This window comes from Benincasa hispida, chromosome 3 (genome assembly GCF_027475165.1).
Source record: "Benincasa hispida cultivar pf3 chromosome 3, pf3_genome.v1.1, whole genome shotgun sequence".
In the NCBI taxonomy this organism is placed as follows: Eukaryota; Viridiplantae; Streptophyta; class Magnoliopsida; order Cucurbitales; family Cucurbitaceae; genus Benincasa; species Benincasa hispida.
In genome coordinates, this window is record NC_143480.1 from 40,176,288 (window position 1) to 40,188,518 (window position 12,231).

The 12,231-nt window shown below is 33.6% G+C and overlaps 1 protein-coding gene across 6 annotated transcripts; it reads right to left on the bottom strand.

Annotated features, from left to right (window-relative positions):
- Nucleotides 1–1,291: 1,291 nt before the first annotated feature.
- LOC120073213 (SET domain-containing protein) lies at nucleotides 1,292–11,831 on the bottom strand. Of its 6 annotated transcripts, none has more exons than XR_016528740.1 (16): nucleotides 11,374–11,831; nucleotides 11,141–11,231; nucleotides 8,859–9,033; nucleotides 8,646–8,751; nucleotides 8,069–8,151; nucleotides 7,123–7,149; nucleotides 6,851–7,020; nucleotides 6,647–6,760; nucleotides 5,701–5,781; nucleotides 5,165–5,226; nucleotides 4,859–4,915; nucleotides 4,435–4,506; nucleotides 4,020–4,265; nucleotides 3,096–3,165; nucleotides 1,986–2,099; nucleotides 1,292–1,632 (listed from the first exon to the last, which is right to left on the bottom strand). XR_016528740.1 is itself a non-coding variant. In XM_090312403.1 (16 exons), exons 1-16 carry the CDS (start codon nucleotides 11,422–11,424, stop codon nucleotides 1,482–1,484), a joined length of 1,671 nt encoding a protein of 556 aa, XP_090168529.1. In that variant the 5' UTR covers nucleotides 11,425–11,831; the 3' UTR covers nucleotides 1,292–1,481. The 6 variants fall into 6 exon arrangements, 4 of the variants coding, with proteins under 4 accessions (XP_090168529.1, XP_038881850.2, XP_038881849.2 ...); XR_016528739.1 differs by having other exon boundaries at nucleotides 3,036–3,165; XM_090312403.1 differs by having other exon boundaries at nucleotides 3,050–3,165; nucleotides 6,647–6,799; nucleotides 6,935–7,020.
- Nucleotides 11,832–12,231: the final 400 nt, after the last annotated feature.

The following is a 12,231-nucleotide window of genomic DNA, read 5'->3' on the forward strand; positions in this document are numbered from 1 at the left end:
GGCCAAGCCGAAATTCTTTATGAGAAAGGAGACAAAGCTCGAAGATTGCTATTTTACCTAATAGGCCAACGGGCGGAACAAGGAGAGGGCTTGGCAATCATACCACCGCGATAAAAAAAAGCATGGACATGCAACGAAGCAAGTGTATTAGTAGTAAGATAGGCAAATAGTTGGAAATAGCTTTAAGGTCCGTAAGGGGCAGGGGTACTTCACTGGGCTTTTAGGAAAATAGGGTGAATAGTCTAGGAGTTAAGCGAAGTGATAATAAGTCTCTTTCAGGAATGGCTTGCTTTGGCACATCTCATGTAATAAGGGGTAGAAAGTTATGGTACAAAGTACACGAACAAACATATAGATGAAGAAAAGATCATATATGACTTACCAAAAACGAAAAGAAAAGTGAAAGGCACAGGAGAATCCCCAGTAATGGATCTAGTTATCATCATGGTTTAAAATTTCCTTTGAAATCTCAAAATTTCGAGATTTCATTAGGGGAGATTTCCTTTTTCCCCCATTTCGATGAAATTTCGAGAATAGTTTGATTCTCCTTATTTCAACAAAATTTTGAGATTTCAAGAAAATTTTGAGAAATTTCGACATTTCGATAAAATTTCAATTTTTTTTAATTAAGTTTATCTCAATTCAAGCTTTTCAATTTTATAATTTTGATTACACAATTCTATAGTTTCATATGTCAATGTCATTTTTGACAAAGGATTAAGCCTTTTTTTTTTATGTATTACTTTTTCTAGTTTCCAACTTTTCTCAATTCTTAGCTTTATCTTCGACTCAAGACTTTCTTTTCTAAAGAAATTAAATTTGAAAAAACCACAAAAAATGACATATATTTGTTTTTAACCTCATTCAAACTTTTTTTCATTAAACATTCACATCATTTCACCTCAAAATATTCCTAAGTTTTATATTATTTTTCCATCACTTTTTAAAATCCCTGCTCTCGTGTCAATATTTATACAAACATTTACAATAGACATCTAAATGTTATCTTACTCTATAGAAATTGGGATAAAAATGGTCAATTATAGTCTAATTAAGCCACAATCAAAATTGCATTAATAATTATAACAATTTCTATCCATTTTCATAATTTTTCCCAAAAATTCCATCGATATCGATATTTCCATAAAATCAAGACCTCGATATGTCCATTGACGTTGATATTTCGAACCTTAGTTATCACAACGCACATGTACGGAGATAAGGGTTTCATATGGAACAATACACGAAAAGCAATGGACAAAGAACAAACTAAACCTTGACAAGATACTTATGGCCAGTAATAATTCTGGAGTAAGTTTTTTATTTTGAAACGCTGCAAATAATTTTTATAAATATAAGATTACTAAGCCTGATCAGGAAAAAAAAAAAAAGAGAGAAATTCTCATGCATTTAAATTACAAAGAAAAAGATGAAACCTAACTATCATATAAAACTGTGCTGAATAGATAGTAAAAAGATGTTCAGTTTTGCTCACTTAATGACAATTGCAAAGCGTGTTCTGCCTCCTTTAGAAATAGACTGGTTAGCTGCTTCTGACCATGGCGATAAACAATGCTAGACCATTGGTTCCTGCTCATCAAGTTTTGTGGCTTCCTGTCATCTGATTCTCTGCTGCAGCCAATGAGAAGGGGAATGGAAAAAGAGAAATGTTAGTAAGAACTGATGGACTTTTAAGGAATAATAACAATCAAAGATGGGAAGAGTTTGAGTTTCTTTTTCTTTTCAGCTCATGCTAAAACAGAAGAATTTGAAGCCATTATTGTCATGTAGACATTATACATGCATATATCTACGGGTTGACATTCTTGGTTTAAAGTTTTATAGAACTCAATTTGGTATTGATGAACCTCTCCTCTCCCTCACAAACTTGTCTGGAAAAATACAAGCAGAATATTTGTTTTCCACGTCTCAGAGCCACAAAAACTATTTTAAGGTTAAACTTAATAAACAATAAATGATGGTACCTTGCAGATTCCTGACACGAGCCATTTGTGTTCGTGCTTTCAATCACTTGGACCTCTTTTAGCAGCTTTGTGTCGCTGTCCAGAGTTCCGGTGCCTTCTTCAAGATCCATCATCCTAAAACATGGACAGTTACCGTCATTACCTCAAACCTCACAAGGGATGATGCCTTGTAAATGCTTTCTTCATAATAGAGTTTCAGTAGGATAATCTTCACGTTATTTTTCTTAATCCTTATGTTCAGGGTGTAAAAGAAACTAAATTCAAATATCTTATTTTGTTCTTTCTTTTTTTTTTTTTTTACCCTAACAACCCGAGCCTGACAAAACAACGAAATATAAATATTTTAAAATAAAAGAATAAGAGAATAAGGATTTCAATCATTAAGAATAAAAACAATAGTCATAGATAACTATGAAATCGAACTTTGAGATGAATACCCCCAAAGAGGCATTGAAGTAAGCCACAACTCAAACCTCCTCTCAGGACCCCTAAATAACGTTGAACCCTGAAGTTCTTCCTATTGCTCTATAATCAAGTGTTTTGGATGATCTTAAAGAAAGCTGCTTGCCAAAGGTCATCCATCGTTTCAAGCAGGATGAACCAGCAGCTACCTCATTGTATCCATAACCCCCTATTTGGAGTCAAGCTGCAAGTTTAATACAAAAGCTTATACCAAACTGCCCAGCAAGTCTATCCCAAATTGCCGTAGAAAAGTAACGTAACACCTCTATACTAAATGACTCGAGTTTTGCTATGCCTTCTTCCACATAATACATCATTGAGGACTTAAAATTATAGACAGAGATCTTTGGACAAACTCTATGGTGCTAATTTTCCAAACAGCAACCAGACAAAAGAAAATCTAACATACTTCAAGATTCTCAAGCTATCAGAGCTTAAAAGAGAAAAGGGGCAGAAAGGGCTGGGTTGGGAAATCAAACAAGCAAAGATAGATTTAAAAGAAAACGTGCCTATAGATTCCAAAATCCACCAAGTTATGAGTAATATTGCACTTTGAATATAGAAAGAGAACAAGCATCACTAAAATACAATTTAGCAGTTACTTCTTTTGAAGAAGATCAACAAGCAATTGCAAGGCTCCAGAATCACCACAAGTTTCCCAGACAGCTGCTTGGACATCTATGTCAGTGGGCTGCTTATCCTCTTCAGGTCCAACAATCTTACAGAAGGAAAAAAATACAATCAGCATACATATTAAGCTTGATTAGTAAAATTATTTTTTAAGTTCCTCACAAAAACAATAATTTAAGGGAAAAAAAAAAGTCGAGGTCACGTAATATTACTTCAGAACATGAGAATTTGCAACTACACTAAGAATTATCAATAGCTTGCTCAATTTCTCATTCAAGAAAAATTCTGTATAATAAAACATCTAAAGACTACTAAAAAATATTAAGGGGCGTTTGACATGCAGAATTGAGTTGAGTTGGTAATTATTATAGGAGGAGTTGACGCGAATAACGAGGTAATAAATTTCTCTTTAATTATTGGTGAACCAAACGGTGGGTGAGTATTTTTTACCCACCCAACCCAACCCAACTTGGGTGCCAAACACTCCCTTAAAGAAAGATATTATCAATTACTAATATATTCAACGATAAACTTACTGAATATCATGATAAAGAGAAAAAGATCACATTATTCATTACCATTGGAAGATTATTCTATTCTCTCCTTTTCTATTGTTGTCTTCGGTCTTTGTTTCAAATCGGGTGACACCAAGAAGTCAATTGTCTATGAAAAATGTGCATGCTGATTAGGACGTGTGATCAACTTTGACTTTATCGAAAAACTAATTTCTTGAGGTCTCTCATCCTCATACAAAGATTTGGACCAATCCTATTACTGTGTAAACAAAGGGACGTCCTAAAATGTAGGAATTCTCATATTCAAGACCATTAATATTTACATCTACTTCCCGATAACTATTGTCGAGCGTTGCATCGAGTATTAGCCAAGCAACTAGGAGCTTCAGCATATTGGTCTAAATGGACCCAAAAGTTCTAGCCCTACCTCTGCCAGTAAAGATGAAACCTGCATAAGCTCGTCCTCCTGCATAGATATAGTTCTCAATGCAGTTATAAATTTCTCAGGGAATATCAGCTTGTCCAAGTAAGAAGGTAACTTGCGCTGACCACTCCAGCTGTAATTGCAAGTTCTGTTGCTGCAGACCACATTTTCTTTGATATTTGAGGTGTTTGGTGGGTGAAATCCATGATCCAGCAATTTTCTTGGTAAAAGGCATCGCATTTCAGCCTTCTGTTAATGGGCAGGGGTTATAGATACAAATTCAAACTCATTAGATTAAACAGTTTTGTCCAGAAAATTAATCTACTAAACATTTACAACTAGTAAGACGTACGGTCTGTTAAATATAATGTCTTTGAACATAATATAAGCTACGAACGTATATTTTAAAATAGTTAACCTGTACTTCAAGGAGCTGTAACTTCAAATCAGAAAAGAAAGCATTCTGGATCGCTTCTAAAGGATAGTGTACCTGCATACCATCAATCAAACAACTGATTTTCGTATCCACAGAAACAAATTTCTTTAAGTGGAGGGTGCAAACAAAGATTGAAAAGCCAACTGATCTGAGTTGGTTTAATTGATTTGTCTTTGTATAATTGTAAGACCAAAACTAATCAAATTGATTTGCCTGCTTTAATCAGTTTGGTTTTTTTTATTTCAAAGAAAAAGTAATGTGATTTTCTTCAATCTCTTAAACCGTCAGTAGGCTTGGAGTCAGCATTGACCAAACACTGACCCAAACCAACCCACTTACATACCCCAATCTACATGAAAAGGGAGGATCCATTGTCCAGTAGTCCTACTGTGTTAGATAGCATTACCATGAGATAATCATCTGGATTATTTTCAATGACAAATCCGTAAAGATAAAGGAGCTCCTGCCAAAGATGTGAAAAATCTAACCTCGTCAGAAAAACGAAATAAAAATAACAAATAATGAGATCATTCTGTAGAGAAATTTCAACGCAGAAAAAAATTTGCAGATGGATTATTTTCAATGACAAATTGACCCTGTAAAGGAATTTAATCTAAAGATGTTTCCTTCTATCATTACATGCCTAAGAATAAAAAGATGAAAGCAATATTCACGGTTCACAGACAAGATTTTTTAAAATAAAAATCGATACCTCATTCCCCTTGTTACCGTAACTGATTGAGACCTCCTCTATTCCAGAAGACCTTGAATTGGCTTTTCCAGATATATCAAGGATAAAGAACGGTTAGAAAATTCACTGACATTATACTGAAGAGAATTGAAGAGTGATATAACTACGAGGAATAGATGGTTTCATGAGCCTCGAGGGAAAAATGGCTTTGATGAAAGGAAACAAAGAGGTTCTCCCTTTGTCATCAAAGTTAAGTATTTAATCTTCTCCACGCCAAAGCTCAAAAACAAAGGCAGGCATATTGGTCGTAGTTGTTTGTAAGTTTATCTTATCTTTATGTGGTTGTATTTGTTTTCACATTTTTTTTTCTCTTCTTTTGGGAGTTTTTATCTTTTAAACTTTTATTCCTCGACCACAAAGCTCAAAGAAATCTGAGAGGGAGTATTATAAATCATATGAAACAAAAAGATTAAATAAACAGGTGGAAAAAGGATATGGAATTCCAACATACGCATTGAGAAGAAAAAGGCATTATAAGACCAGAAAGATCACAATACCAGAGAGGAGGTACATCGAGAAAGGAACTCCAGTAGTGGATCCTATTTCATCAACTTCCCATGTTGCCATTGCTTTCAGATCTATAAGTACGATGTTTAGTCAGAGAGTGACAGATGGCCATGAGAATTTCACAACCATGTCCGGTATCAGACAATGTTGACAAACGAAAAATCAAAGAAAGATTCATTCCATCCAACAGCTCCAAATAATTTCCAGACAGCACATTTAAGAAGAATGATTTCCTATTATTCTTCCCTCAATCTCTTCAATGCTACCATGAAAACAGAGTATAAACAGGCATCTCCAAGTTAAAAAGCCAAAAACAACTAACTCAGCAAGAAAAGACGAAAAGCACTACAAAAAGGAACCTTGATATCTTCACACTCCTTACCACACATGATGCATCTTGAGAAGACATAAAATACTTTAACCAATTTATAAATATAATTTACTCAATCAATTAATTACCTTTTATTTTTTTATATGATTTTCTAAGGGGTATGTGCAACATGCTCAGTAGATAAGACGCTTATACCTTCCTTAAAGTTGAAGTTTCAATCCCCAACACATTTGTTCAGCTCAAAATAAATAATTACAAAAGATTGCTCTATTTAATTTTCATGTTTTCTCCCTAAACATTTGACAATAATTAATATGGACATGCAATTATTAGTCCTACATTATTCTTTTTCTTTTTTGCATTTTTTAATTATAACTCATACATTTAAAAAATATTGTACACTATTTATGGAGTTATCTTTGACCCAATCGATAGTCTATTTTTATAGTATGATTCTATTGATGAAAGAAAAAAAAATACATGTGTGGTTGCAATGAAACTTCATCCACACAGAATTTATTGCAAATTATGTGTAAAAACACAAAAGTGAATAAAGGGATCAAAAGAACCGTAGTATTGGTAAGATCTGACAAATTTCTACACACCATGATTGCAGAAGTCAACACCAGGAACAAGGCCCTCCACCCACACAGTTTCTTGTTTTAAAGACCCAAATGTTTTTCCAGCTGTGTTATCAATCATCCGATGATCTTCACATCCTGAGATAGACCTAGTTGTAAGTTCACGTAACATAATGTCTGCCCACATCAAAAACAAGCTTCAAATAACTTAAGTACAAGACCGAGCACCATCTTCATTCTTAGTGCAAGCCAACTGCACCTCAGAGACAGTAGAAGTTGAAACCTCAGTAGTTTCTTCGGTCAAGGAGTCACTTCCAACCTCTTCTTGGATTTTAGGAAATACATAAGCATGTGGCATTGGAATGTTCAAGGCACGAGCCCAGAAAATGGAATTTGCCCTACAAAAGTAATCTTTCAATCTTGGATGAAACATGAATGTACACTTAAGCACAGGTTTTTTAAACACGATTAAGATAAAACTATACTGCTAAGTTGCATACCATAGGAAATCTTCAAAGCTCACCTCCCTGAAAAAATAAAAACAGAATATAGCACATAAAATGATTTTGCCTTCGCACCGAAGAATAGTATAGTGATACAACATTAGATGCAAAAATAGACTGTGCATTGTCTAAACTTTTTCAAAAAAAAAAAATGGAGGGGAAAAAACTTTCATCAAGAACAAATGAAAGAAAAAAAAGGGGAAAAAAAACCTTTCATTTTTTCTGAAAAGAAAATTAATATTTTCATTGAATAGATGAAAAGAGATTAATGCAATATACCATATCCAAGGAAGTCCAAGGAATGCATAAAGTATAAAAGCAATAAAAAGCAATAGAAGTGCCAAAAACAAAAACAACAGAAGTACTAAGGTGGAAAAATAATGGCATTCCAATTTAAGCATAAATCTTGAATGGAATCCGTAAAGAACTTGGAAAGTGTGACCAGGAAGAAGCATTAATCCAAGCAACATCAAACAGTTCATCCAAGCTAGTAATTTATCATGAAAGACCCTTTGATTCCTTTCCAACCAAATTTCAATCAGAGTTGCTTTAATTGGGAGAAAAAACCAAAAAAAAAAACATTAAGAACAAATGAAAGAAAGGATCCAAAGGGTATAAAAAAAAATCCAAACAGAAGAAGCCAAGTAATAAAAAGTGACTCCAATCAAGCAAAATAAGACCTAAAGGATATTTACAAAACGCTTTAAACACCAAAGACTATGAGATTCATGGAATGGGACCTAACCAGGAACTCCACATCTGAGGACCTCTCAAGCCCTTCAAAGGTTCTATGGTTATCCAAAAAAAGAACTTAAAAGAATAAAGAAGACGTGATGTTATATCAAAGTAGGAAAATTGTCCAATGACATACAGTAAAAATAGAACTGTTTCCAAAGGATCAGTTTGAAATAAAAGGAGAAAAGGGCATCCAAGTTAGGCAGACCTTACTGAAAACCCTTCGAGAGTCAACAATTTATTAACTAATTTCTTCACTTTATTTTCATACAATGACTGCAATGAATTTTTCTGCAAAAAGGAAAAAAAAGTAATGGACTCTTGGTTAACAGGTAAGTCTGGTATGAGACATCACCAGAAAATTGTGATGCAGAACATGATAATTCATATAACCATGTACGGAGAGATCTATTTGGGTGGGTGGTGGGGGGCGGGAACATCTATTTGAAAAAATAAATAAATTTTAGGTCAATAGGTATAGAATTACAACTGCATTAACCATCATTTTAATGTGCAACCTTGAGATTCATAATCATGCAGTTGATCACAAAGATTGATCATAAATGGTATTCAACAATATCTGTAAATTGACTCCCTTTCTTCAGGTGATGAGAGAGTAGTAACTATTCTGTAATGAACTAATAATAAGGTTGCATATAACATATATCAAAGTGAACTTTGCAACTGAATTACTCCCTTTCTTCAGGTGATGAGAGAGTAGTAACTATTCTGTAATGAACTAATAATAAGGTTGCATATAACATATATCAAAGTGAACTTTGCACCTGCAATTCAGTTGCTCGATAAAGTGTGGTACCCTTCAATTCCAAAAGCTCATTATCAGTAAACCAAAGTGGATTCCCAAAACTTGTAGGAAGCACATCAAGGTACCTAATAATAAATCACTGAGATCTCACCAACTATAAGACAGAGAAATAAATGATCATTTACAAAGAATGTTTATTATAACATAACTTAAGAATGTTAAAGTTACATACGGTTTCCATGAAGAATTTTCACGCAGCCGCTCAACCATGAGGAACAAAATCATCAAAAATCTATCATCTACTTCACCTTCTTCGTACATTGCTCTACATTCTGGCCCATAAAGAGAATCTTGCAAAACCCTCATTGGAGTGATTGCTAAATCTAGGGGAACGACTAATAGAACCCCTGCACAATCAAGTTAGGTAAATTTTCCCTGAGAAACTGAGAAATTATTACAAAAGCTACCCTGAAGTACTACTACTAACCAATATGATTCAAAAAGCAAGTTAGGTAAATTTTCTTTTTCTATAAGAAACTAAACTTTCATGGATATAATGATTAATGAAAATAACAAGGAAAATTGCAAGGAAGTTAAGAAAAGGATTTCCAGTTGGTGCATATGCACATCAAGTTGTAAGTACAAAAGGAATTCTCAACCAAAAAGCAGTAGTCACTAGTCAGAAGACTCAGAACTATGTTTTCCCAAGTAGACACCTCCTTTTCTAAGTGTTGGAATATGTCCTGTATTTTTGCCTTCTAAACTTACCACAAAAAGGTCTTGACTGTGATGTTCCCAAGCACGTTCAACGTTCCCCTTGCCTTGGAACCCTTCCCTAGAAAGATTGATGATCAGAAAACTTCTAAAGTCCTTTCAAGAGGAGCCAATTCAAAAATCGAAAGGAAACACCAGAAGAAGTGTCTGAGGTCTCCCAATGTTCCTTGCATAAGTAGCAAAACGAGAGGGACATTTGATGGTGTTTGGTCTGGAAACTATCTCGCATGTTAAATGTTAATACCTATAAGTGTTAAGTTCAAAGAAAAATTTTAACTTTTGAAGACTCTGTATTTCTACCCACCGCAAAATTTCAAGAAAATGGACTTGGAAGAGAAAACACCTGAGCTTTTACCAGTCAACTCTCTCTAATCTCGGCTGTTGGAAGGCTCATAATTTCATAGCAAGAACAGGAAGCCTGTCCAATTGGAGAAACCTAGCTCATTAAGACCCCTTCTAGGATTAAGGACCCAACACATCCTTCTCGTCACATAACCAGCGACTGATGAAATTGGCTATGCAGCACCTAGTTCAGCGCCCAGGAATCCTTCCAAAAAGAATATTATCATTTATTCCTACTTCAAACTAACTCTGTCGTCCACCAAATTCTTTAGAGAGTATTATGCCAATTCCATTGACTTCAGTCACTAGAGCTGCTGATATGGATCATCACCATTAAGTTGCCATTAATAAACTTTAGTTGTATTTAATTAATTTTCAGCTTTAAGTGTTAAATTCAAGCCTAAATTTATAATTTTAGGGAGTACAGAACTTGGTCATTATGAGCATGTCCGTTTGTAACTAGTTTTGGGGAATTTGAAAGTTTTATTTATTTATTTATTTATTTATTTATTTTGGTAAAAGAAACAGTGGGAGTTACCACATGTAATGGCTATAGAAGGCCACGAATTTGGGCTGTAAAAGATACTTTTTTTATTAGAATAAGTATCATTTTGCATATTTAAGACCTTTTTTTTAGAATTCAGCTACTACCTTTTGTATTTTCTAAGTTTTTCTTGCAATTCTTGGGATAGAATGCATGTGAGTCATTCAATCAAGCATTGATTGTGGAGCGACTCAATCTAGAACAAGAATCCAAATCTTGCTTCTACATCTTCGATCTAAGAGGTGATCCATTCTAGCCTCGGGACCAATTGCTTTTTTTGTTTCTGTATTCCAGATTTATCCACTAGGTCAGTTTGGTTGATTCTTTGCTTTTTCTCTGGGTTGATCTAAATTTCATATAAGGACATGTTAGTTTGTTAGATTCAAAGGTTCTTGCTTTAACAAAAGCTTGGATCTTTGGGCTGAGGATTAGGGTTGCCTATACATTTCTGCAGGAACTCAATCAACAACCTCCAGTGGAAAAACCAGATTTACTGTTAATGAAAACCCTACCACCAACATCAAGGTGGATAGAATTCATTTTTATGGAAAAGAAACTGTTTTTTCTTTTTTTCCATATTCTTTAATAGACGTCTTTAGTTAGGATTATTTGAATGGCACATCTACGAAGTTAAAAATCATTTCCAAAATGGGTCGTGTGTACAAAAAAATTAAAATTTAAAATGATAACTCTCCACATAGAAATTCATGAGCATCTAGCTCGACATTTATTTCCCAAATAATCAAACAATAGCAAAAGCTAAAGAAACTACGAAGTAAATTGTCTTCAGACTCAAATACTACCGCATGAACACATATTAATGGGGATAAACAGAAAATTGAAATTTAGAATACCATCAAAGGCATCGTTCGCAGAGAAAAGTCCACATCCTTTGCTTAAATCACTGTGCTTGATCGTGCAACCTCGAAGGTCTGCTCCATTAACCTGAAGTGAGTCCGAATTAATGAAAAAGCAGAAAAAGATGCAACTGGTTTCTGGAATCATGGAAGCTGAAACCATTAATTTTCTGACATCGACATCTTTTAGTTCCTGTTCAGGAAACTGAGCATGAGTTTACTATTATTACCTGTAACCATTGGAGGAACAGTTCGAGCTTTGCTTCATCGGAGTTCGCCATTTTTCTGCTGACTGACTTTTACTGTTGCGTTTTAGGCACAATCACAAATGGCGTTTTAAGGTAAGAACCAAGGGGCATTCCTTTTTTTTTTCCTCTTGAAAAAAGATGGCTTAAAATATCATTTGAGTGGCTACTTTTCTTCCATGTTAATCGAATTTTAAAACTAAAATGATATTTTTACTCATAAAAAATTAATCGATTTGAACCCTAAATCTTTTAATCGATCATATATTTCTTTAACTACTTGAAATAAAAAATTATATGACACTAATTAAAATGAAATTTGAGACACAAACATTGTTAAATTGTTCTAGTTCAATTTCACATATTACAAAATTTTGAATAAAAATTAAAAGAATTGTGTGAGCTTAAAACCAAAAATTTGGATCACATATTCGTAGCGTTCTAAGCCCCAACTTCCATATGAAAGGTTCATAACATTGTAACTTTCAAAATAATAAGAATATTTTTAAAAGGATGGGAAATTTTGAATATTTATATATATGGATAAAAATACCATTTTTGTCTCTATACTTAGAAGCTTATTTAATTCTAATTTGAATAATTTAATTTTAGTCCTTATAGTTTTAATAAATCTTACTAAATTTAAATTTTAACGAAATCGATTAGGATCAAACAATAATAATAATTTTCATGTAATAAAATACAGTATGTAAATATATTTTCAAAATTTATAGAAAAAATTATGATAGATAATAAAAAATTTGAAAAAAAAAAAGGCCAACAATAAACTAGTAGTAGGTTAGTAGGAACTAGATTTAAGATTTATTGAAAGTACAAGAACTA

Coding starts and splice junctions, on each gene's coding strand:
- LOC120073213 (XM_039025921.2), bottom strand. CDS start 11,424: ATGGCGAACTCCGATGAAGCAAAGCTCGAACTGTTCCTCCAATGGTTA. Junction 8,752..8,858: donor GAAAATTCTTCATGGAAACC/GTATGTAACTTT, acceptor ATTTATTATTAG/GTACCTTGATGTGCTTCCTA. Junction 6,761..6,850: donor TTGCACTAAGAATGAAGATG/GTGCTCGGTCTT, acceptor GGTCTATCTCAG/GATGTGAAGATCATCGGATG.